The sequence below is a fragment of the Sceloporus occidentalis genome, unplaced genomic scaffold (genome assembly GCF_023333645.1).
Source record: "Sceloporus occidentalis isolate IW3139 unplaced genomic scaffold, rSceOcc1.0.p SCAF_4, whole genome shotgun sequence".
In the NCBI taxonomy this organism is placed as follows: domain Eukaryota; kingdom Metazoa; phylum Chordata; class Lepidosauria; order Squamata; family Phrynosomatidae; genus Sceloporus; species Sceloporus occidentalis.
In genome coordinates, this window is record NW_028316984.1 from 195,220,791 (window position 1) to 195,248,401 (window position 27,611).

At 41.0% G+C, this 27,611-nt stretch overlaps 1 protein-coding gene across 1 annotated transcript in view; it reads right to left on the reverse strand.

The window, feature by feature from the left end:
- Nucleotides 1–27,611, reverse strand: part of LRRC9 (leucine rich repeat containing 9) — a 94,866-nt gene that overhangs the window by 59,749 nt on the left and 7,506 nt on the right. Inside the window, exons 5-15 of the mRNA XM_089522792.1 lie at nt 25,614–25,769; nt 24,470–24,678; nt 22,436–22,567; nt 21,472–21,648; nt 21,147–21,255; nt 18,726–18,849; nt 15,423–15,599; nt 7,959–8,086; nt 5,487–5,699; nt 2,591–2,710; nt 1,254–1,445 (exon numbers count right to left, since the gene is read on the reverse strand). Of these exons, the coding sequence (XP_089378918.1) occupies nt 1,254–1,445; nt 2,591–2,710; nt 5,487–5,699; nt 7,959–8,086; nt 15,423–15,599; nt 18,726–18,849; nt 21,147–21,255; nt 21,472–21,648; nt 22,436–22,567; nt 24,470–24,678; nt 25,614–25,769 (1,737 nt within the window). The remainder of the gene's footprint in view (nt 1–1,253; nt 1,446–2,590; nt 2,711–5,486; nt 5,700–7,958; nt 8,087–15,422; nt 15,600–18,725; nt 18,850–21,146; nt 21,256–21,471; nt 21,649–22,435; nt 22,568–24,469; nt 24,679–25,613; nt 25,770–27,611) is intronic.

Sequence of the window (27,611 nt, forward strand, 5' to 3'; positions counted from 1 at the left end):
GCATGGCAGGGGATTGAACTGGATACCCCTAAAGGTCTCTTCCAATACTAAGATTCTATGAGTCTATCAGAAAGCTTGTACCTCATGATGAAAACTGGCCCCAGTTTTTGAGATTTTTAGGTCAAGGGTTTCTCTTGGTCTTACAACTTTCACAGGGATGTTTGGTGAGGATGTAGGAAACAGCCTCATTTTTACAGGATAGGCTGGCCCCATCTTTGCTCTCCTTCCACTGGCAGAGACTGTTTTATTTAGACAGGCTTTGGGCATCAACTGGCTGTGCAGAAGGATTTTTTAACGGCAGGGATGTTGAAGTTGAACATTTTTAAAATCTGTCTTTAGTTCAGTATTTAGTTTTAATGTAACAGGTTTTTTAATTGTTTTTTAATTGTTCTTTAACTTTATAATTGATTGGGTTTAGCTCAGCGCTGTTTTAACTTGTGTTGTAAATCACTGTGGACACTGTAATGGGGCAAAGGCAAGATATTGATTAATTAATTTGATTAAATTAAAGTATCAGTGTCAAATCTAATATAGGCGCGTTACAGACTGCCCCTTTGGGGCGGCCTGTAGGCGCACCTTTCCCCGCCGGATCGGGGCCTCAGTGGCCAGAGCGGCAGCCGCTGAGGCCCCGATCCGCCGTTTTTCGGGCTGTGGGGAAGCGGCAAAAGGCCCCTTCCCCGCAGCCTGGAAAGGGTGTCCTTGGGGCTTCAAGCCCCAAGGACACCCCGCGGCAGCGGGGAGAAGGAGAAAGGGGCCGTTTGGCCCCTTTCTCCTTTGGTCCGCTGGGCGCAGCCGTCTGAAGGCTGCGCCCAGCGGACCAAACCAGGAAGGAGCTCTGAAACGGAGCTCCTTCCGGGGTTGCGGAAAGGGCGCCCTAGGCGCCCTGCCACGACCCCAATACGTCACAACCGCGCCACCTCGTTTGGAGGCGGCGCGGTCGTCATGTATCGATGGCGGCGGCCGCGTGGAATGCCCCATCTTAACCCTACTATGCGCTCCGCGCGTACTTTTTAGCCCGTATGTAACGGGCCATAGTAACACTTGTAGAATCAGAAATGTTGATACAAGGAGTGATACAGCAGCTAGTTCTAGCAAGTAACTGTAGTATAACAATAGAAGAGATGGCAATAATAGTGAGTCAGCAATAATAGTGAGTCAGCAATAATAATAACTATGCTTACTTGAAGGTTAACACCAAAGTTTCTTTTTTTTTTTTTACCTTCTTTCCATTATATGTTCAGAAGGACACATACCTTATGCCATGGGTTATGTCTGATATCCAAACTGAGGACGGCTGGTGTGTGTTTTCTCAGGACGCTGATTTCCTCTCCTGCCTTTTTCAATTGGTTCCAGCTCAGGTCCAAATGCTTCAGTTTGTTTAGGCCACGAATGCCCTCAAGAGTGATGACATGGTTGTGGCTGGCATCAAAATATTCCAGGTTTGGCTGCAATTCAATATACGTATAATGTTAGAATGGTAGCAAAGGCACTACTGACATAGCAGAACACTGTTCAAAATGGATTATTTTTAAAGTCCAGCCAAAAGTTCAAAATGAATCTTTGGTTTAGAATGACATGTCAAGGGTAGAAGAGGTATGTGAAAAGGGAACGGGGTCAGACTTTGCACTCCAACATTTCCAATTTCACAGTGTGTTCAAAGAACAACCTTCTTGGCCACTCATGGTTCCCCAAAGACACTCCTAATCTTTTGGGATAGCAATTACCAAAATTTCCCAGCCATCATGGCCAATGACTATGCTCACTAGGGATTATGGGAATAATACCCCAAAAGTAGCTTCCAATTTCTGCTTCAGAGCAGCCTCTGGGGAAAAGACAGAGGACCACAAATATTATAAGTCTGATATAAGAGTGATAAGGTCAACCTCAGGGGAATTCTAGGAATGGCTGATGAAAAGAAGGCTGCTTTTTGATATAACTACAGCTGCTGCTGCTGCAGCTACTACTACCATCATCTTCATCACCATCAGCATCTCACTTTCCTCCTAGAATTGGGTCTCAAGGCAGTTTACAGTTTAAAAGAGCAATACAGTTAAAAACATACAAAATGTTGAAAAATACACTATTTACAGTATTAAAACAATCCACACCACTAGTTAAAAAAATAAATAAACTGTAATTAAAAAGATTAAAAGCTCTTTAAAATAGTTCAGTTAAAATAATATAATACTCCCTAGTCTATTCTTGAAAAACTTTTGCATTAAAAGCCTGTAGGAATAAAAAGGATTTTGTTTGCCAACAGAAGGACAGCAGCGACAGGGCCATTTTGACCTCCCTGGGAAGAAAGTTCCAGAGTCTGGGGGCAGCCACTGAGAAGGCCCTCTCTCGTGTCCCCACCAACTGTGCTTGTGAAGGTGATGAAACTGAGAGAAGAGACTCTCCTGATGATCTCAGGGCCCAAGCAGGCACAAACAGCTATTAAGTCCCCACTATTTTGTTCCACCTCTGTCCAGTCATTTAAATGTTCTTTCCCCTTTTTAAACCACCTATGAATGGGGAGAGGGAACAGATTTGATCACAGCATTTCATTTCTTTTTCATGAAGAGCAGAACATAACAGACTTTTCTCTTACCAAGTGATAAACATCATCTAAACAAGTGAATGCATTAAAACTGAGAATTAGCTTGCGAAGTCCAGTTAGCTTGGAGATGTCTCGGAGTTTGCTCAGTCTATTTCCGTGCAAGTTCAGAACCTATATTTTAGAAGAAGCAGATACTTGAAGGACACAATAACAATTCATAGTAAATACCAACCAACCCCTGCAGAGGTATTCCAATGCTGCAGTGTCACAGTTGTGCCACAGTTGTGTTGATATTAGAAGCCAAGATGACAAAACTCAGGTTGTCGTACTTTGGACACATCACGAGAAGACATGAATCATTGGAAAAAACAGTAATGCTAGGAAAGGTAGAGGGAAGTAGAAAGAGAGGAAGGCCACATGCAAGATGGATGGATTTTATTAAAGAGATCACAAGTATGACTTTGCAGGAGTTGAGCAGAGCAGTGGAGGACAGAGAGTCTTGGAGATGTCTCATCAGCAGGGTTGCCATGGGTTGAGATCGACTCGAGGGTAATTAACAACAAATATGACTCTGACCTTGGCTGTTAGGCTGGGCCAGCCTAGTTTGTATGTGGATGGGAGACCTCTGATGAAAATCAGGTGCTGGTGGCTATATTTCAGAGGAAGGAACGACCACTGAGTATGCCTTGCCTAAGAAAACCCTATGAAATTCATGGGGGAGCCATAAGTCGACAGGCAACTTGATGGCGTACATATGCACACACACACAAATAAAATGATCATGAACCTCTTCAAACTACATAATGCAGCATGGTGGGAATAGCATGCAAAGGAACAAGTGGAACTCCTAATGGGAGTGGAAATAGCCCTCCATATCCACCGATTCTTTATCTATGGATTCAATAATCCACAGCTTAAAACTATTTTTAAAATAAATAGATTCCAAAAAACAAACCTTGAATTTGCCATTTTATATAAGGGACATCATTTTATCTTGCCATTATATTTAACAGGATTTTAGCATCCACGGATTTTAAAAATCCACAGGTGTGTGTTCCTGGAACCAAACCCCAGTAGGTACCAAGGGCCCATTTGTCTGGCTTCCTATTTTTAAAAAATGATGACTGGATGAAAGACTGCATGCCCAAAAGATTACTGGCCACTTCCAATTATCATAAACGTTGCAGCATCACACTTGAAATGTGGTGCTATACACGAGTTCTATGAATATCATGGACTGCTAAAAGGAGAAATGAACACATTTTAGAGCAAAACAAGCCTGAACTTTCACTAGAAGCCCAAATGAAGTTTTTGTACTCTGAGATGAGATGCTATAATTTATTGGCAAACACGATAATGCTCAGTGACATTGAAAGCATTAGGAATCAAGGAAGACCATGTTACACGTAGATTGATTCAGGCAAGGAAGCCATGGCCCTGACTTTGCAAGATATAAGTAGGGATGTTAATATCAAGTCTCTCATTCACTCAAAGCTGACTGGGTGCTGCGCAACAACAAGGTTTTTACTGGCAGTTCAAGTCTGCATCATTTGCTGCAGACACAAAGGGAGATTTACTTGAACAAATTGCATGTGACCCAAATTATTCTTAAGAAAGCCCATTACCAGGTTTGTGCTTTTACAGCATTGGTGAAGAGCTTTATGATTTAACCAAATGAGAATTTGCTATCTTACAGAACTAAATAGTTTTTGAATTATTTGGGGAGTCATTGAGCCATGGAAGAAAACTAGCATGAGGTTGGAAAAATAAAATCCATCCCTTTTTATTTCCTCCAAGAGGAATTAGAGACATTTAATCTTTGGACTTCCTTGCACCAACACCTTGGAAGACTGTTATGAAAGCCAAAGGGGAGTGTGGGTAATGGTGATGAACCATCCTCATCCCTTCCCATGGGTCTTCCTTCCATAACTCTTTTTTAAAAATGTTTTTCCATTCTCTCAGCCAAATACTTGGGGCCCCAGGTAGAAGAAAAATAGGCCTAGAGACAGTAGTTTGGGAGCAGGGAAGTAGGTCACAAGTAGTGTTGTCAGATTTTTCAAGAAGGGACAGTCAGAATTCGTGACATGCAAAGTTGACAGTCAGCGAGCAGCTATGAAAAGTCTGTGTCCTACCTAAATAACCAAATAAAAGTATTGATTTCAGTTAGCCTAGCCATGCATTTGTCTATATTCATCATAAACTACACCATTCACCTTTTTTTATCTTTATGAAGGGCTCGCACCCAAACATAAAGGATTTTTTTGTTCAGTCTGTGTAAAAGGAAACACTTTCCAGGCCTCAAACAGAGGTCATCCCTTACAATATCAGTACATGTGTCAGTTCTATAAGGTTTGAGCTTTTTGACCCCAAATAGGAAACATCCCTTATAAAAAGGATACATACAAAGGTAGCACTAAAGGTGTGGCCAATTATATGCAATTTGCTACTCCACCTCTTCCTTTGCAAGGTCAAAGTACACCTTGTATTCTCCTGCTCTTTGGGAAGTCTATTTAGGATTTGGGGGTGCTGTCCCATCCATTCGAACAGTAGGATCACCCCTGGTTGGTAGGGGCTCAGTATGTTCAAGGATGCACCACTTTCATTTTAAAACAAGTCAAACCCTTCACTCTTTTTATATAATTGCAGCAATAACTTCATATTTCAATACTACCCATACACATTTTTGCTAAGAGCAGCGTTGCTAGCCCCTAATGCTGTTATTTGAAATTGAACCAACTGCTTTTCTTCAATCTCACACCCACAGTTCCACATGTATCAATCCCTAACCTGCCTAGACAAGGGGAAGGACAATGTAATGGGACAAAGCCAAATAAATAAATAAATAAAATGCACCAAAACTCAGGAGACTCCCAAGAATTTTTCAGACTTTTTATGTGCAGCATTGCCTTTGATTTTGTCATCATGCCATCTATGAGAAGATACTCACCATTATCTGACTGTAAATGTTAGCCTTCGCAACAGCTAACACAGTTTTTTCATCCAAGCAAACAATTTTGGGCCTGGGCTTAATTGCAGGCTCCATGTTTAAAACTTCCTCATCACGCTGCAGATCCTGAGACAATACAAAACCTGCTGAGTATCTCCTTCCTTCTTCCCCGATCACGTTGCTGAGTGACGAGAATAGAGACTCTACTTTGACCTACACAAAAGACCAAGGATTTTGTAAAAAGTGTTACAATAAAACGTAGGAAACCTCTTTTTTAAAAAAGATAAATGCAACAGTTAGGGCATGCCTACATGGGCCAAATGAACCGACCCCTCCCCACCCAAGTGCCCTGTTTTTATGATGTAGGGCCAAATGCCTGATTAGTGCAGACTATCCTCATGATGTCAGGCAATTTCACACCAAATTTAGCCCATCCCTCACTTTAACTAGATTAAAAAGACTTATCTTTTGCTCCAGGTTCATCAGGAAAATCTGAAATGCTCCTGAGCCACAGTGGGTGACTGTCCACACATGTGTATTGCTGTGGTGCTTGGCACCACTGCAAGTATGAGTCTCTCTCTCTGAGGTCACAAGACATGTGATTGAAGCAGGGCGCCTCATTTTCAACCTCAGAAGGACCGACTCGCACCAGTGACTGTAGCATAGCCTATGTAGATAGCTGCCCAGTGTTGCTCCAGAGTGCAGAGGTAATGGGATGAATCCAGAACAGCTCCGGGGCCAGAATACTCCGGGAGCAGTCCAGAGTATTCTGGCCTGTGTTGACTCACCCTTAGTGGGATCAAAACTCTCAGATTTACCCTTGAGTTGACAGCCCATTATAAATTTGTGTGTAGGACAATGTTTCCTAAGGTCCGTGTAACTCCCAGAATCCCCCACCACTGGCCATGGTGGCTGGAACTTCTGGTAACTGAAATCTCACAATGATGTCAAGGCTGGGAACTACAGCTGGCTTAAGACCAAGACATGTATGCAACAAAACTGCATTCTCAGTTCACTTATGTTTATGTCTGTAGCTGGGATGAACAAATTTAAGAAGTTTGCTTCCTCTCCCAATCAGGTTTTTTTTTCAATCTGCAAGTTATGATTTGCATTAATCTTGCATTAGAGCAATCACTGAAATTTGAAGCTGTGAACATGCTTTTATAGTATTTGCTATCTCTTGGAAATAAACTATATTCTTCAATGGAAATTGATTCTTTGTGACCTTTCAGTAGCTAAAGGACTTCCAGTGCAATATTTGGAAAGTGTGCTGGCCAAATGGCTGTAATAAAGTTATTAATTAATATTTGGAAAGATAAATGACCACCTCCTATAATTCAGTGGATTGAGGACCTTAGAACACCTTCAGCATTTGAACATGTGGCATGAAGACACCAGAGCCATATGGCTATCCAATTGTTTTTTTTTAATTGAAAGCTGTGTACCTCCCCCCCCCAATATTTTTAGACTGCCTTTTTATTGTGAACTCATAAATTGGGGATAGGGTGTGGGTGTGTCCTTTAAGATTTTTGCAGAATGAAAAAATAGGGGCGACATCACATTCTCAGTGTGATCATTTTGGCTTCTAGGGAGATTTTTGGCTTTATTAGCACAAGGACCCATTTGCTTGTTTTTCTGGCTGTCCAGCACTCTTCTCCAGCACCACCAGTATTTGTAAACTACAAGAATGTATGTATCAGTATGCAAAGGGATGTTGTAGCATCTTTGAGATAACTGAGTAAAAGATGTAGCATAATCGTCCATAGACTTGGTCTACTTCCACAGAGGCATGCATGCGTGCATTCCTCCATGCATCTGTGGAAGTAGACCAAGTCTACAAAACCTTATGCTATAATGTCTTTCTGAAAGGTACAGCAACAACCCTTTGCACATTGAAGCACCCATGTAACGATCATTTACTACAAATTTACCCAGACTTCGATCTTGTTTGTATTTGAGAAATCAAACAAGAAAAAAATGTTTACAAAGGGGAAACAGTCTACTTTCTAAGACATAACTGATGGAAAAATGAAAGCAGTACTACATTTTTTGTCACATACACTTCTTTCTTCTTTTGTCCTTTGGCCAATTCTGGTGAAACAGGTTTTGTTGTTGTTTAAAGCAGTAAATCAAAACATTAAAACCTATGAGTGCACATACTAGATATTGGGATGAGTGCTCCACAGCGTGAGAAAGGGTGCCTTTGCCATATCATCTTTAGCCATTTCCAACCTTATAAATTTATCAGCATTCTATTTTAGCAAATTGGGTGAATATGATTTTCCTTAGCATTAAGGCCAGGATGTTTCATAGCCCCTTCTTCTCCATCTTAAGCATAAAGGGACTGCCATGCTATCATTGGGGGGTTGAGGCCAGCATTGCAACAGCCTTACAAGTGAAGTGCTGCCAAAAACAAACATCTATGTGAGCCTATAGCATTGAACACTCTGCTAGCTAACAGGAAGCCCATACCAATGTGATGTACTCAAACTCAACGACGTACTCTGGCAAAACCAGTTCATGATCAAATAGAAACCATTCACACTCTCGAAGGTTGCAGTTGCAGTTCTTGAAACTCATAGAAGAGCATATCTCTGAACCTAAAGAGAAGGACAAGAATATTGATGCAACTCCAAGGGATTATACTTTTATGTGAGCAATTTCATTTAGAAGAAGGGTGGGTGGATTTCACATTTGCTAGATTTACTCCTAGGTTTGTTTGATTTTCTTCTCATTTATTAGAACCTTCAGATGAAAAATGGTCCATAAGATGAAAAATGGAAGCTTAGTGGGATGGGAGAGCAGGCTATTGAATGAAAAAATCTCTCAGCATCTGCTCAGCCTAGCAATTTGTTTAAACTTCTCAACCTCATCTATATTAATATATTTACAGTACACTTTAAGGATCACACACCAAAAAAAAAAAACCAGCAGCTGTGTTTTGGGGAGTAAATGCAAATGGATAATAATAGTTACTTTAGTATCTGAAAAATGCACCAGCATGGTTGAATATAAAATCTTTTCTGAATGGTTGAGTATAAACAGAAAGATAATACATTTTTTTAAATTGAAGTTTTATTATTACCATTTTAATGAAATTATCACACTTATTATTTGTGACCCATGTAGATGACTCCTGCATTTTATTGGTAATAAATGTCCCAGCAGTGAAGAGTCATAGATTTAATGCACAAATCCAGTTCTTCCTTAAGATAGAGAAGGGCAACTGCATGGGGACCAGGGCAAAATTCCCCCTGAGTATAGAATACCCTGAAGTAGGATAAGGAGGCAATGCCCCCTTCTGCAGCCATGTTTGCCCCCTACAACTGGTATTGAGAGACATTTGGAAATTAAAACCACAGAAAGCCCAGTGATTTTTACATTTGACATTGCATGCAAGAGGACAAGGTTGTTCAGGAGAACTGTCCAGGGAGCTGTGCTCCAAAGCAACAGGATAGACAAATAGCACAGAAAAGGAGAAACAGTGGCTTTAAGAGTGAAACAGCTTGGGCTTCATTGTATGTGATGGGCACTCCCTCTAGTGGTTACACACACCATTTGTTGTTGTGGACCTTCAAGTTTTTTCTGACTTATGGCAACCCTAAGGAGTACTTATCAGGTGATTTCTTAGCAAGATTTATTCAGAAGAGATTTGCCATTGCATTTCCCCGATGCTGACAGAGAGTGACTTGCCCGAGATCATCAAGTGGGTTTCATGGCCGATCTGGGCATCAAGTCCTGGTATTTAGAGTCATAACCCAACACTCAAACCACTACACCATGCTGGCTCACTCACACCTTGCTGCTCTTGTTTTGGGCACTAAGAGAGAATTATTTGTATTATGAATTATCATGTGCCTGCACTGACTCTATGCTGCCTAAGACTTGCAGTGATACCCCCAGATTCTTGGGATAATGTGTCTTTAAGCACGGAGTGTAGAAAGTGGTAAGACAAATAGACAAAGCAGTTGTCTATTACTGATGCAACTGGAAAATGTACACATAAAGAACCTGTCCATATATTCTCTCTCTCTAAATTTCACCTTAATGCAATACCTTTGTATCCTGTACCACAAAAAAAACTCTACGCAATCTAATATGCCCAGAATTGTGGGTTTTTGAGATCTCAAGATGTCTTAATCAGGCAAATTTTTAAAAAAGCAAGTGCAGGCAGGTGAAGGAGGTATGAAGTCTTGTGGTCTTCATGGTCAGAATCTATCTATCCATCCATACAGTAATACGACATACACATAAAACACACCAACATACTCAACCTCTAATTTATCTCCTCCACAACAAATACAAACTAAAAAAAACCCCTCGACTTCTTACACTTCTTACACTACAAACTAAAGACATAAAAGCATACAATCATATTCTTCTTCATTACTACTTCCTAGATGGCTTCTACCTAAATTCATAAGCAAAACAAAAAATTATTTTATTAATACTCAAATGCCACAAGTATAGCTTTCCCTTCTCTCTTCTTTAATAAAAAGGATAAATGTTTCCCCGTCTTTTACAAAGTTTTTAAAAACAATTTCTCTTTAATCAGAATGGATACGTGGTTGGAATCTAGAGATGAAGTGAAGGATGAATTACAGACCTAAATGGATTGGGATCAACTAGCTGTCAAGCAGATTTCTGATTACTATATTTTCTGGCGTATAAGACTACTTTTTAACCCAGGAAAATCTTCTCAAAAGTTGGGAGTCGTCTTATATGCCAGGTGTTGTCTTATAGGGTGGTTGCTGAAACTTCCGAGCTGGACTGGAGAATCTGTGGTTGCTACATATGGTGGGGGGAGCTCATAATGGCCGCAGCCGCATCCCTTCTGTATGTGGCGACCGTATGAAAGCAGCAAGGGCGGTGCTGTACAAGTACAATAGAATAAAATCTTGGAGACAGGGAGAGCTGGGCAGGCAGGGAGAGCTAAAGAATTCAAGCAGGCTTTGCATACAACAAGTTTTCCTGCTAAGTACCTGCATGTCATAAGCATTTGAATTAAAATTACCATATTGAAATCAAATCTGATGTTTTTTAAATTTTTATTTGGTGTGCATTGGAAGAGGGGTAGTCTAATATGGCGAATATATCCCAAACTCTATATTTTAACTAGAAAAGTTGGGGGTCGTCTTATATGCCCAGTCGTCTTATACGCCGGAAAATACGGTATTTCAGGACAGGTGGAAAGAACAAACTTATAATGTCTAATCCCTCTTTTGGAAAACAGAAAATCTATTTGCTATTTGTATTTCATAGAATCATAGAGTTGGAAGAGACCGCACAGGCCATCCAGTCCAACCCCCTGCCATGCAGGAAATCCAAATCAAAGCATCCCCAGCAGATGGCAATCTAGCCTCTGCTTAAAGACCTCCAAGGAAGGAGACTCCACTACACTCTGAGGAAGGAGTGTGTTCCACTGTTGAACAGCCCTTACTGTCAGGAAGTTCCTCCTAATGTTGAGGTGGAATCTCTTTTCCTGTAGCTTGCATCCATTGTTCCGGGTCCTGTTCTCTGGCGTAGCAGAAAACAAGCTTGCTCCCTCCTCAATATGACATCCTTTCAAATATTTAAACAGGGCTATCATACCACCTCTTAACCTTCTCTTCTCCAGGCTAAACATCCCCAGCTCCCTGAGTTGTTCCTCATAGGGCATGGTTTCCAGACCCTTCACCATTTTAGTCACCCTCCTCTGGACACGCTCCAGTTTCTCAATGTCCTTTTTGAATTGTGGTGCCCAGAACTGGACACAATATTCCAGGTGGGGCCTGACCAGAGCAGAATACAGTGGCACAATTACTTCTCTTGATCTAGACACTATACTTTTATTGATGCAGCTTAAAATTGCATTGGCCTTTTTAGCTGCCGCATCGCATTGTTGACTCATGTTCAACTTATGGTCTACTTGGACTCCTAGATTCCTTTCACATGTACTTTCATTCAGCAATGTGTCTCCCATCCTATATCTGTGCATTTCATTTTTCTGCCCTAAGTGCAGTACCTTACATTTCTCTGTGTTGAATTTCATTTTGTTAGCTTTGGCCCAGCTTTCTAGTCTATTCAGATCATTTTGAATGTTGATCCTGTCCTCTGGGGTATTAGCTATTCCTCCTAATTTGATGTCTGCAAATTTGATAAGTAGGCTCCCAATTCTGTCATCCAGGTCATTGATAAAGATGTTGAACAGCACTGGGCCCAGGACAGAGCCCTGTGGGACCCCTCTGGTCACTTCTCTCCAGGCTGAAAAAGAGCCATTGTTGAGCACCCTTTGGGTTCGGCCGGTCAACCAATTACAGATCCATTTAACAGTTACTTTGTCTAGCCCACATTGTACAAGCTTGTTTGCAGGAATATCATGGGAAACCTTGTCAAAGGCCTTACTGAAATCAAGATATACTATATCCACAGCATTCCCTTCATCTACGAAACTGGTAATTTTATCAAAGAAAGAGATTAGATTTGTCTGGCATGACTTGTTTCTCTTAAACCCATGTTGACTCTTTGTGATTATGGCATTGCCTTCTAGATGTTCACAAACCCTCTGTTTAATGATCTGCTCCAGAATCTTTCCAGGTATTGATGTCAGACTACCTGGATGATAATTTTTGGGATCTTCTTTTTCCCCTTTTTGAAGATGGGGACAACATTTGCCCTCCTCCAGTCTGCTGGGATTTCTCCTGTTTTCCAGGAGTTTTCAAATATGATTGCCAATGGCTCTGATATTATATTTGCCAGTTCTTTTAGTACCCTTGGATGTAGTTCATCTGGTCCTGGAGACTTAAATTCATCTAGATTAGCAAGGTATTCCTCTACTATCTTTTTACTTATTCTGTGCTGAAATTCCCCTATTCTGTCCTCTGCTCCATTATCCTCAGGTTGAGCACCTTTTGCCTTTTCTGAGAAGACTGAGGCAAAGAAGGTGTTGAGTAATTCTGCCTTTTCTCTGTCTTCTGTTAGCATTGTGCCATCTTCTCCACGCAGTGGCCCTACCATTTCCTTCTTCTTCCTTTTGCTGCAGACATATCCAAAAAAGCCCTTTTTGTTGTTCTTAACCTCTCTAGCAAGCCTGAGTTCATTCTGCGCTTTAGCTTTTCTGACTTTACCCCTGCACATGCCTGCTATTTCTTTGAATTCCTTTTTTGTGATTTCCCCCTTTTTCCATTTCTTATACATGTTCCGTTTCAAACTTAGCTCAGTTGAAAGTTCCTTAGTCATCCATCCTGGTTTCTTGAGACACCTCCAATTTTTCTTTCTCACTGGAACTGTTTGAAATTGTGCTTTCAGTATCTGTCTTTTGAGAAAGTCCCATCCGGCCTGAACTCCCTTCCCTTTTAGTATTTCTGACCACGGGATCACCCTCAATACTTCTCTAAGTTTACTGAAATCCACTCTCCTAAAGTCTAGAATGCATGTTTGACTATGCCTGGCTTCTCCTTTCCACTGTATAACAAACTCCAGAACATGGTCACTTCCACCTAATGATCCCACCACTTGCACCCCATTAACCAAGTCATCCTTGTTGGTTAGGATCAGATCCAAAATAGCTGACCCCCTTGTTGCCTCTTCCACCTTTTGGACCATGAAATAGTCTTCCAGGCAAGTGAGGAATTTGCTAGACCTTGTGGATTTGGCTGAGTTTGACTTCCAACAAATATCAGGGTAGTTGAAGTCGCCCATCACTACTACATCTCTCTTTTCTGACTGTGTGGTCATCTGTTCTAGAAAGATATCATCCAATTCCTCAGTCTGACTTGGGGGTCTGTAGTAGACTCCCACCGTAACATCCTTGTTGTTTCCCTCCCCTTTGATTCTTATCCAGATGCTCTCTCCACCTGGCTCCCATGATTGATGTCCTGGATCTTTCACTGGTGTAAATATCTCTGACATATAGTGCTATTCCTCCTCCTTGCCTGTTTGGCTTATTTCTCTTAAAAAGGTTATAGCCTTCTATTTCCACATTCCAATCATGAGACTCATCCCACCAGGTTTCAGTGATGCCTATTATATCATATTTGCTTTGCTGTACTAGGAGTTCAAGTTCATCTTGCTTATTTCCCATGCTCTGTGCATTAGTGTAGAGACATCGCAGACCACGGGTCCCATTTACTTGTTGCTTGTGCACGTTTATTTGCCTCCCACTGTTGGGTCCTTGCACTTTTTTTCTTGTTTCCTCTATGTCTGTTTGACTATTTTCTCCAGCCCTTTCGCCTTCCTTAATATTGTCTCCCTTCCCCACGGAACTCAGTTTAAAGCCCTCCTGATCAAGTTCTTGAGACTGTTGGCAAAAACATTTCTTCCAACTGGCGTGAGATGCAACCCGTCCGTTGCAAGAAGTCCCTCCTCATGGAACCGCAGCCCATGATCGAAGAATCCAAATCGTTCTCGGCGGCACCATCTGTGAAGCCAGTTGTTCACATCCACTATTTTCCTCTCCCTTCCTGGACCGTGCCCTTCGACTGGCAGAAGAGACGAGATGACAACCTGTACATCCATTCCTTTCAGCTTCATACCAAGCGCCTCGTAATCCCTTTTGATGTTCTCCAGGCTGTGTCTTGCAGTATCATTGGTTCCCACGTGGACCAAAAGGAAGGGGTATTGGTCAGTAGGCTTGACCAGTCTTGTCAGCCTCTCTGTCACATCACGGATCTTTGCCCCTGGGAGACAACACACCTCTCAAGACATCTTGTCATACCTACAAATCACTGCTTCTGTACCTCTCAGCAAGGAGTCCCCCACTATGACCACACGCCTCCTACGAGGCTTAGCAGCGGCTGTTCCCTTGGGTGGGACTCTCAGGCTCTCCTGCTCTGTCCCTGAAGTCTGTCCATGCTGCTCTTCTTCATCCTCCTTGATAAAGGAAAGAGCTTCGAATCGATTCTCTAGCTGCAAGCTCCCCGAACAATCCCTTCTTTGCCTGCTTCCTCCAGCTGTCTGCCTCCTGTGTATGTGAAGTGACCTCCTCGGCTCCAGCATCTTCCTCTGCGCGGTATTCGTCCAGGATTGTTAGTTCTGTTGTGTCCAGGAAATCCTCCTGCTCCCTAATATACTGAAGTGTAGCTACTCTGGACTCCAACTGCTGCACTTTCTCCTCCAAGAGGGCTACCAGCTTGCACTTGGGGCATGTGAAGTTCTCCACTTCTGTAGGCAAGAAGACAAACATCCCACAAGTGTTGCAGGTGACTGCCATGGTTCCATCAGTGTCCATACTGAAAAGTCTTAGGAAATTACTGGAACAGGACTGTGGGCTTCCTCCTGGAAAAAAAATCCTCCAGAAAAACACCAATGTTAAGCCCTGATGTTTCAACAATTTGTGGCAGTGAGCTCAATCAACTAATGGCTGCCCAGCTACCTCTCTCCTCCTTTTCTCTGTAGCAGCTGTCTCCAAACAGCTGAAGTTTCAATTACCATTTGAAGAATTTACCAATGATAAAAGAATTTACCAGACTTTGCATTAGGTTAAGGCTTATGATGACGGAGATGATCTGAGATGAATCAAATTATAATAGCTTGGAAAAAAAGGGGGGGTTGGAATAAAATTTCTAGAATCCCCCAGTCATTGGCCATACTGGCTGGGACATTATGAGAGATGTTGCCCCCCAGTAGCAACTTTTTCAAGCACCGCAAATTATTTACCAAGTATCCCTTTACCAACCATGTGACTTGAACTGAAGCAACCTAATATATCTTACTCTCAGGAAAAATATACTTGTGGAGAGAAAAACTATAATAGTTTTTAATTCCTAAACTCTAGTACAGGGATAAGGAATGTATGGCCCTCCCAGTGTTGTTGCATTACAGCTCCCATAATCCCTTGCCACTGTCCAGATTACTTTAGGCAGAAAAGTACTGGAGTCTAGTACCATCTGAAAGACCAAACTTTTTTCCTATCCCTGTGTGTGAAAGAAGACACTCCACTCGGAAAAGTTCACTCACTTTTTGGTTTCTCTGGCTGATCCAAAATCCCACTGCAGGATGTACGGGTGCAATTTTGGGAGGATCTGCAAGGCCTGAACACAGAATTGACCGCAGGATAGCTGCTACGGCTGACTGGATCTGTCTCATGAGCTTGAGTGCTGTGTCCAAGAAAGACTTTTGAAATTATGAGTTTCCCTGGGAAAGGAAAAGACAAAAGAGGGTCTCATTTACAAAAGCTACACAATAACATCCCAGTGAAATAACATTGAGCATTTACATTTCTATACCACTTATCAGTGAACTCAGCACTCTCTAAGCGGTTTACATTCTGTAAGCCAATTGCCCCCAACAAGCTGGGGCATTTTACTGACCTACGAAAAGCTGGAAGGATGAGCCACCTTTGGAGCCCTGGGATCAAACTCACAACCTTGTGGCTGCAGTATCAGCATTTCATCACTGCACCATCAGGACTCCTGGTGAAATGTGTGAAAGCCCACATGTTTCAAGATAATGAACCAAGCCACATACTAAACAAATGTCTAAAGGACTGTTGGCTCATTTGTATATCTGCCCATGTGTTAAAGTCATCATGAGGCCATATCTTAAAGCTTCATACTAGAAGAACATATACCTTCCCTACTCATCCTGTCATACTAGACATTAAAGGGAAAATGTGCATTCCCTGCAATTATGTTGTTGTTTTTCCTGATCATAGAATCATAGAGTTGGAAGAGAGCACGAGGGCCATCAGCTCCAACCCCCTACCATGCAGGAACACACAATCGAAGCACTTCCAACAGATGGCCATCCAACCTCTTGTTTAAAAACCTCCAAGTAGGAGACTCCACCACATTCCAAGGCAACATATTCCACTGTCAAACAGCTCTTACCATCAAGAAGTTCTTCCTAATATTTAGTTGGAATCTCTGTGAATCCATTGCTCTGTGCCTTAGATTCTGGAGCAGCAGAAAATAAGTTTGCTCCATCCTCAATATAACATCTTTTCAAATATTTGAATATGGCTATCATGTGACCCCTTAACAGTCTTTTCTCCAGGCTAAATATACCCAGCTCCCTAAATCTCTCTTCACATGGGGTATGGTTTCAAGACTTCACCATTTTAGTTGCCTTCCTCTGGACACACCCCAGCTTGTCCACATCAGTCTTGAATTGTGGTGCCTAGAACTGGACACAATAGTCCAGGTGAGGCGTGACCATGCAGAATAGAGTGGCTCTGTTACTTCCCTCGATCTAGACACTATATTGATGCAGTCTAGAATTGCATTTGGCTTTCTGAGAGGCTGTTCACACTGGCAAAATAAAGCAGCACCAAAGTGATTTGAAGCCTACCTTTACAACGTGAAACCAGATGTACAATGTGAAACCAGATGGAAACCAACATGAAGTCGTGCTCCAGGGCTACAAACTGGAGCAAGAAGAATTTCTGATACTCTGTCTCAATGCAGAAAATTTGAATCATCGCGCATATATAGAAACAGTATGGCATGAGTGCAGGAATGCAAGAAAGCCCACGTGGGTATGGAAGTTGTCTGGAGCATCCACCCTGGGATCAGTGAGACACAGCCAGTGGTGCCACTGTTTGCCATACTTTTTTTTTTTTTTTTTTGCATATACGGGTACACAAGTGGCCAGCTGCACCACTGACCCATCAAACCATTGACCTGTTACACAACCTATGATGCACAAGTATGCTGAAGAGGAAGATAATTCTGGTCTCAGGTGGTGTATTTGTGCAACAGTGTGCATGCATGGGGGGGGGGGGAAGGTGGGGAAAAAACCCAAGAGGTGTGGCTTGACACCATGTGGTGTGGACTGCTAGTGGGTATCCGGCCTGCCTTAAGAGGGGGCCGTATGGACAGAGGGTTTCCAACTACTTTAGTTTGAGAAAAACTGAAATCAGCCTTTTCCTGTCTGCTCAGTCCCTTTGTTGCCGTATCACACTGATGACTCATGTTCAGCCTGTGAGTCTACTAAGACTTCTAGATCCCTTTTACATGTGCTGCCTTCAAGCCAGATGTCACTCATATTATATCTGTGCATTTCATTTTTATTGCTAAAGTGTAGCATCCTACATTTGTTCCTATTGAAATTCATTTCTGGCACAGCTTTCTAATCTGTTAAAGTCATTTTAAATTTTGAACCTGTCCTATGGAATATTAGTAACCCCTCCTAATTTAATGTCAATTTAGTGATGCAGCATGATATCTTGAGATACATGACTCAGCCATTAGACTTACAAATTAAGCCTGTGCTTCATTTCCAGTGACCAAACAGAAAACGAAGCACACAAAATGCCAAATTTGTAGGGCAAGGGCAAGCTATCACTGATAGGCATCTCTTAGTAGTTGAAGAAGCACATATTCTGTAACAACTCTTCCCCTTTTTATTTTATTTTTTATTTTGATTGATGTATTTTGTATTATCTATGAATTTTATGATGTTTCTACTGTTGTAATCCCGCTTTGATCCGAAGGGAGAAGCGGGAAATATAAATAAATTTTATTATTATTATTATTATTATTATTATTATTATATTCTAAAATGCATGCTAAGCTTATCTAGTTTGACCTCATATAGAGAGGCCCACAAATATTCCATAGAAATTCAAAGTACCTGTGCCAGGCCTGTGTTGCCTTTTTAACTGAAAAGACTTTTGACTGACTAGCAAAATCAGTTTTAACATATATACCAATGCTCAGAGGAGCCTTCTTCAATTGTGCCCTCCAGATGTGTTGGACTGAAACTCCAAGGTTTGCCCAGCCAGAGAACTGCAGTTCCCCACATCTAAAGGTCATCAGATGGAGAAAGACTAGTGCAAAGAACCAATATGATGTAGCAATTAGAGATGCAAAACATTCACTCAGCATTCCTGCTCTTATACAGTATAGGTATAACTCAGTGGTAGTGTAACCACACCAAATAAGCAAAGACTGGCTTTCATTGTACCTTTGCTTTAAAAATTGCTATTTTCTGCTTTCCACCCACATAAAGGATGCTCATGCCCATCCAAGAATAGAAAGATGAGAGAATACTGTAGTTAAAACATAGGGTTCACCACTATGTGCAACATATCTACCACTGATATGAGTGCCTTACTGAACTGGACTGGACCTAGAAAATCTAGTCCCCAGTGAGCCATGAAACTCTTTGAGTGACTATGGATCAGTCTTGTTCAGCCAGACTATCTCACAGGGTTATTGTGAAGATAAAGTGGGAAGGAGGAGATCTTGAGGTAACTGGAGGTAAGGCAGGATATAAATACAATTAATAATAAAACAAAACAGTATCTCTAGCATTTACCATGTCTGAACACATCATCTGGTTCACTTCTACTTCTGGCTTGTTTTTGCAAATACTCGATTCTCGGACATTCGCAGATACTTAGGCTGTTTGTAAGCAGAACTGCTTCATCACCCCGAGATGTCTAAAAAAAAGGGGGGGGGAGCAAATCGGAACATGTTGATTGGATGCTACCCCACAAGTCTCCTTGTAGACCAGGGATGGGCAAAATACTGTATACTCTGTTGGTCACATACACCCTGCAAGAACCATCTTTTGTGTTCCCCCAGAAACACCCCACCTCCATAATTTTGTTTTGGTGGGTAGAAAAATTGGTAAAGGATGAGTCTCCCTTATCTGAAATGCTTGGGACTAGAAGTGTTTTGGATTTTTTTTCCAGATTTTGGAGTATTTATTGATACATAACGAGATATCTTGGAGAAGGGACTGTAGTCTAAACATGAAATTCATGTGTGTTTCATATAACTCTTATACACACAGGCTGAAGGTAATTTTCTACATAATATTTTTAAATTATTTGTGCATGGAACAAAGTTTGTACACACTGAAACATCAGAAAGGGAAAATGTCACTGGCATGGTACAGACCACCGAAAAATGGTGGCCTGCCAGCACCTGTTTTTCCGCTGGAGGGAAATTGCTGCCACCAAACTGATGGCTTCCCACCGGCGGAAAAAGAACCCCCCAAAAGCAGGGTCTTTTTACGCTGTGGTGGCGGTGTAACAAGTGTGCCACTGGCACACTTGTTATGTAAGCGCTGTGCCACACCATGCAGACACTGAGCAGCGTTTATGTAACAATGGCAGCACCCATCTATACAGGGCGCCACCATTGTTATGTCCTCGTCAAGTGCTAGGGTTGAGGGATGTGTGGGTGTGCCACCCCAAGGCAACCCTAGTATGTGGTGAGGGCATTGCAAACGGCCCGTCTGTTCTGGGCCACTGTCTCAGCTCCCATGGGGACAAATTTGAATTCTGGACTATTTCAGATTTTGGCATTCTGGATAAAGGAGACTCAACCTGTATTATATCAAAATTGTATTTATATCCCTCCTTTCCATGGAAGACCTCCCAGAGCGATGGGATGGTATAGAACAGGGCACTGAGCTCCCCAAATACTCCCATACCAACAAAACCAAACTGCGGTGGTGATGATAATTTATTTTAGCATTTCTGGCCTGGTGCAGATTGCAGGTGATGCTAGAGGTTAAAATTTGCCTCCACCAGACCCCCAAATTTGCCCACCCCTATTCCAAATGTTTAAATAACAACAATACTGATAAAAGCAATGTGGAGGAAAGCAGAAGAATAAGAAAGCACCAAGGGAGGGGAGGGTGAGAACTCAGTGGCATGAGGCAGAAAAGAGAAAATCCCAGAAATGTTGTGACAATGGACGAACTGAAATCATTAATTGCAGGAGGCTACCTGAAACTGTTAGTTATTTCCAACTAGTATATAGCCACTTAGAGGAATGGTGAATCAACAGATGGGTAAATCCAGATGATTCAATGGATCTACTCTAATTATGAGTGGCAACAGGATTCAGGCCACGTGTTTGTTAACATGTGGTATATTTTTTTAAAAAATATATGTCTCTAGCTATACCTATATCTACACCACTGTATTCTTAAAATAAAATATCATATGTTTAACAAATAGAATGTGTTGGGGCCACAGGATTCAGTTTCCTACAAATCAGCCATCATTGTTATTTTTAAGGGCCAAATTTCTAGCCCTTGGGACTGAAAATGCATCTGCTGAAAGTGAAGGAATCCAGTGGTTGTTTGGAAAAGGAACAACCTTTGCCCTTCTTTAATCATACTACTTTATGGAGAACAATATTTCATGTAGTTAATCTACATAATTTGTACATTTTACAGAATTAAAGTTAGATTTAAAAATTAAGTTAGATTGCCTGGGTACAAAATGTTTTTTTAAATGCAGATTAACTGTACTCTTCCAATTTGTGGCTTCCAAGCCTTCTTAGGGCCATACCACTTCACAATGCAAGTGGGGGGTGTCAAAATTTTAATGTTTTTTGACATTACAAATGAACACCCGCTCAAAAAACAAAACTAGCAATCAAGTTAGGATAACTTTTCTAGGGCTAGTTTTCTACCTGCTGGGTGATGTTTGCTTTATTTTGAATTCATGGGAAAATAAAATTCGTCTGCCTGTCTCTCATCTTTCTCCCAATAAGAGTTCCAAGGTGGCTCATAATATCTTGATACTCTGTCACTTGCAGGTACTATGAAGTGATACTGTCCCAGAACCACAGTACATTGGAACATTTCTTTAAAAAGAAAATATAAATACACAGATCATAATTCAGACAAAACACTTCAAGACACAATGAGGCCAAGAGGTGAGCAGCATGAAAAGGAGAGAGGAATTAGTCTTGTCACTTTTCAATCTATACTAACTTTTGTCTCTTGGAAGCCTTCCTCTAAAATTTGGATCAACTGCTTTTTCTTCAAAGACGTTTCAGGAGGGGAGATATAGAAGAGAGAATCCAGCATCTTCCTGTAGTTCCTGGAGAGAAAAAATAACAACGATGAGGAGAATTAGTAATGCTGCAACATATTTTTATTTTTTTGGCAGAGACTTACTTTCCAGAGAGATAACAATGTTGGATGTTGCAGAAAGAACAAGAGTGGTAAATTCCTATTTATGCACATGAGGATTCAACCTATTCTCTTGCTGTTATTCCTTTCTTTGGAGAACATTCTTTAAAATTTTCTCACTTACATAGACTCAGTTAAATCTTCTCGGTCCACAAAGCGCTGGAACTTATCCTCAAATTTCAGCCTCAAGATCCGATTGTGCACCCTAATGACACGATTTACTTTCAATCCTGTGATGCCGTATGCTTTGAAGTCCCAGGCACAAAATCGGGAGAGAATTAACTCATAGCACGAATTAAACCTGTAGCAAGGAGAACAGGGGGATTTATGTCAGTGGTATTACTCCTACAAGTAATTGCTGGAGAAGGGGCAGAAACGCCAAGCAGCAATTTACAGTGGGCTATTCCCTACCTGTCACATTTTCAAAACCTCTGTTCTCTTAGTTTGACTGCAACAAATATCAAATTTGTTTGAGGATAAACAACACTCACAGGTGTTGGCATTACCAAGAGGGTCTCTTTTACTGTTTGGGGAGGCTTGGTCAAGTTAACAATCATGGAGATAGTGGTGGCAGTGACGGTGATACACTGAAGTGACTTTATTTCAACATGTTCACTGGAGTGATTTTAGCTCAGTGATGGGAATCAGCATTACTGCCTGGAGTTATGGAGTGGGAGCTTTAGTGCTAGATGTTACACCAGTGCATGCCCCAGTCAATGTTGTTCAGTGACATACCCTCTTAGATACCACCATACCACGTAAATACACCTAATCTAGTTTGATTTTGACTGGTTAGTAGCTGGACAGATGTCCACCAGGGATCTCCAGGTAGAGCTAGCAAAGGATGCTACCTGCAGTCCTGAGGAGCCACTACTGCCAGTGCTCACTCTGTCCCTGAGCTATAGTGGTAGCTCACCAAACTTCCCCAATTGCAGTTAGAGCAATCTCTCAGAACCAGGTTTACATTATAATATAGCCGAACGTGGATGCTACCAAACTGAGAAAACAGAACTAGTAAAAATTAATAGGGGAGGGGACACCAATATGCTACATACTCAAGTTTTTAAAACATCTGAAAACAGCTGTACCAGGCATCAGTGGGTGAGCCCTCTTCAAAGCGTACGTTTCCTACTGTTTCCAATTCAGTAAGCAAAAACTGCACTGCCAAATTACTGTTTTTCTTCTTCTTCTTGACTTCAATTTGGTAAACAGCTTCAATTCTACAACAGAACAAACAGGAAGCATTCAGTTTGGAAGGTATTCTGAACTAGGACAAGACCCAGCCATGGCTTCTCCCCAGAGATCAGTATATTATCAAGATTAATATGAAACACTGGTGTAGAAGAAGAATTTATTGCTGATTAAAGGAAGGAACAGATGTCTCACAGCAGGAGGGGGAAAGGCTTTTGCACACCTTGGATGATGAAAGCTCAAATTCTTTGCAGCTGGTGGGGTATCGTAGTCCCTGATTACACAAGGACATCACCCTACAGGTGAGCAAATCTTCCTTCCTTCTACCATTGAGTGAAAGGAAAGCCATGGTTCCAAGCAAGGAGCTGAACACATATAGCAGTGGCATCACTAGGGTTGGTCTTACCTGATGTGGTAACTCATGGTGACACGCCCCCCCCCCATTGACTTCCTCCCATACTACACCCATACAGAATACTTAGTAATGTTTTTTGTACTAATTTACTAAAAATCGTAATTCCTGTATATCACTGAATCTAATGGTAATAGTTGTGACATAAACAACTAGCAAAATTAAAATTATCTTTAAATTACAATATTATATGAACAGAATAAATGTGTTTACATATACATAGTTTCATGTGATTAAAGTGAACATTTGTAAAATGTGAGGTTTTTAAAGGAAAAAATTCAATTATTTTTTTAATTAAAAATTTTAAATTTTAAATTTAAATTTAAAAAAAATACCAGGGGCTCTTCTTTCTCCTCCCACTGAGCCTCACCCCATTCACACTATCTCTTCAGCATTTTAAAGATACAGGCAAATGCCACAGACTGTTTCTGGCAAAATCCAATTGTATGAGGAGCAATGGTGTCACCCCCCCCCCCCTTTTAGGGTGCCACCTGGTGTGTTCTGCACCCCCCTGGTGACACCTTGGCACAGAATCATAGAGTTGGATGTTAGATAGTTGTGTTAAAATCTGAAATAAAACCAGATGTAGATTCACCACTACATTGACACAGAAGCTAGAAGCCCCACCGATTGTTCAATTAAAATCACATACGCCTTTATACATGCAAAAAATGTATTCTTTTTTCTTTTTTTTGTCAAGACTTGTGCCCCAGTACACATGAATCTCAAAGTTTTAACAATGAAGATTTTATTTTAAATAAAGCTGCTGTCAAAGTTGGTCAGTCAATCAAGTCAGCTGACTAATGTTTTTGCTCTTATATTTTATGTTAGTATATGATGGAATTTTAATAACATTAAACATTTCTTTATTAGTTTCACCTTTCTTCCAAAGATTTCAGAGTGGCATACTTCTCTCCATTTTATCCTCACAACAGCAAATTTGACTGGATTGCCAAACTCCCAGTCCAGCATTCTAAGCAATGTTAGGCTGTTTACGTTTACATTCTGGTAACTCAGCACCAAGTCTCCCCAAACTACACAACATTTCTTGCTATGATCCTTGTGGCAATTTCTACACATCTTAAATTCTTGCAGAAAAAAATAGGATTTCATATAAACACATTAGGATAACCTTGCTATCTCCTTCAGTGGTCAGGAGTGTTAGAGAGGCCCAAGAGAAAGACCATAGAATCATAGAATCGTAGAGTTGGAAGAGACCACTAGGGCCATCCAGTCCAACCCCCTGCCATGCAGGAAATCCAAATCAAAGCATCCCTGACAGATGTCTATCCAGCCTCTGTTTAAAGACCTCCAAGGAAGGAGATATGAATTGTTACTTTGAACTACAACTCTCAGAGTTCTTCAGCCTAATATAGCTAGTAGGGAAATTCTGAGAGTTGCAGTTAAAAAAACAAACACCTTTTCTGAATTCTCTGAAAGAGCAAGTGCAGGAGCAACCAAACCGTTAGTCCACTCAGCCCCAATAGCAATCAATACATTCTTGTCTAAACGTACATACTCCTCTAATTTTTTGTTCCAAAAGTTTATCCTTCTTTTCAGGGAGTCCAGTTTATGTAAAATTTGCTGCTCAAGACTGTTTTTCTCCCGGTCCTCATCTGGAGTCTCAGCTTCCCCATCTGACTTTTCACATTCAAAGTCTTGGCTGGAAACAGATTTGCTAGCTTTCTTTTTGCCAGATGCCTGAAGTTCTGATAGTTCTCGTTCCAGCTGTTCAAAACAAAACAAAACTCCAGACACCTGATGTAGCTTACGTAATGTTGTAAATTTTATACAAGTCTCAGGTATGACTATAATAAATAAAACAAATCACAACATGATATATTTGGAAGCATCACCTCGAGCATCACCTAATGAAATCAAAACTGAGGGATTATCATATTCATACCTTCTAATAGATATATTAGAGATATATGAGTCCCAGTCCTGGGAAAAGAGCAGGAAATAAATAAATAAATAAATATGAATATATACTTTATTTATTTATTTATTTATTTATTTATTTATTTATTTATTTATATCTAGACATTTTATGCCCAGAAGAAGATTTTAAACACACACAGACACAATCAGCTGAAAGTTGACTTCACCAGAGAGAAATGTGAAGATGCAATTTGGACCAATTTTCTTAAAAGTCTTGCAAACATGGTGTGTGTGTGTGTGTGTGTGTGTGTGTGTGTGTGTGTGTGTGTAGTGAGGCATGGTGGAGGTACGGACCCCCCAGGTTTGAAGGAGAGCCAATGCACCACAGTTGCCCATTCAGATCAATGCTGACTTTGAAACCACAACTCAGAGTCCCAGGCTGCAGTATTTCCCATTTCCATTTGAAGATGCCAGGTATTAAATCTAGGACTTTCTAAAATATATGCATTATCGTCAAGCTAAGTTCATTTAATAAAGAAGGTTCTCCATGGTTATGGACAGAAGAGAAGAAGATTATCATACAACTGCTGCCAAACCACCTGGGAGGGCTGCAGGGAGGCTGAGAAGCTCCATCCACATGGAAAGAACTGTAAGAAGTGACTGTTGGCAGACACTTGCAGGACAAGAGCTAATGGGAGATAGGTGGAAACATCCCCATCTGCCCCCAGAACAGGTACTGAACCAGAATGCACTAAACTGATGTTGTGTCCTCCTTTGCTTACATGCTTGATGTTGCAGCTGAAATGTTTAATGCGATCTTCTGGCAACCTCTGCAGCTTACTCTTCCTTTCTTTCAGCTTTTCGAGTTCTTCATTGAGCTGCCTGTGAGTGTTCTTGATACGCATGTTGTAGTACATCACTTTTTTCATCACTGTAGTCTTCCAAAGAGACAAGAGAAAGGGAACACCAAAAGAGACAAGTCAAAGGAGCCAGAATCTATTATCTGATGTAATAAAATCATGGCAATTCAAAACCACCGGTTTATCTGATGCGTTAATGACAATGTAAAGTCGAGGGCTTTCATGGCCGGCATCCATAGTTTTTTGTGGGTTTTTCGGGCTATGTGGCCATGTTTTAGCACAGTTTTTTTCTGATGTTTCGCCAGCATCTGTGGCTGGCATCAAGATGCCAGCCACAGATGCTGGCGAAACGTCAGAAAGAAACTCTGCTAGAACATGGCCACATAGCCCGAAAAACCCACAAAAACCATTAATGACAAATCATGAATGTTATTAATAGGCAAATGTTTGTTTATTAGAACATCAGATTTCAAAATGTTATCACTTAATAAGTACAAAGACAACCCACCCCCCTCTTCTTATAGGGTATGTATTTTGTTTTTTTATTTTCGGGTGCTGCCTGGAATAACACAGAAATTCTTTCACAACCAAAAGTGTGTTTTTTTTCCATTAATATGAAAAACCAATTAGAACTAAAAGAATTAGAGCCCCACTGTAATAGAGATAGAAAAACAAACTTTTCCCAAGAAGGACATCTATATGTTTACAGGCATTCTTGTATTTTACATTTAAGGAAATGTTAACAATGGGCCCGAACAGGCAGGCCAAAATAAAGCTGCTTTGGATCACTTTGGAGGTATGCTGTTTAAATTATACATGCATCTTAAGAGGCCAGAAGCCGCACCAAAGCCGTACTCGAGTCCTTAGGACTGGAGCGTGGCTGTAGCGTGGCTTCCGGCCTCTTAGGACGCAGGCATCATTTAAACAGCATACCTCTAAAGTGACCCTGTTCAGGCCCAATATTAAAAACACAAAAACAAAACTGCAGTTGTACTGTTGAATGTAAACACAAACAAAAATAATAATTACATTATTGTATACTATAATACTAAGCTATAATATAGAACTATAATCATGCTGTTAAGCATTTTTTTTTTGCTATTGTAGTAACTAGACAACACAACACAAAATATACAGGGTGAGGCAAAAGTCACTTCACAGTGATCAGTACTGAATGTCCATTGATTTTAACCCAGAAAAACTAACAAACCTACATAAATATATTATTCAAATCTTCCAATGCAGATTCCTCATTGCTGGTACAACATTTGTGGAATCCCCTTCTCTGAGAAGAGCGGTGTAAGTTAAGAGCTCAGTCCATCCTTGGAGAACCTAAACGAAGTACTGACCCTCTCTACTTTCTCAGCACTCTTTTTGAGAGAAAGCGCCAAAGAGCCACTGTCACTACCATTTTCCCAACCAGGCATTCAAAAACATCAGAAGCAGCACCACGGTGGAAAGAGTAGAGGGGGTTGGTGCTTCTTTTCAGTTCTCCTGAGACGGACTAAGCTCTCACTTTTCGCCACTTTATTCAGAGAAGGGGATGGTTCCTTTTTAGATAAGTCAACCCAGGTTTTTTGAGTTGATTTTTTTGACTAAAATTTCTTGATTTATGCATGAGTATATATGGTAACTATATTTTTAAATTGATTTGTAAATTGATTTTGCTTCTAGTTTAACACTTGTTATTGCAGTTGGCCTTCCACTTTTGCAGATTTGACTTTTGCGGATTCAATTATTTGTGATTTTGATTAATGTGTTCTCTCTATGTCCTCCAGTGCAACTCTTCCAGAAGTTGTCCATAGAAATGTGCTGGAGAACCTAGAGGTTCCTAGAGAAAACACTTCTCTGGGCATCTGTAGGTCCTCCAGCATGACTCTATGATCAACTTCTGGCAGATGTTGACCACAGACTTGCCAT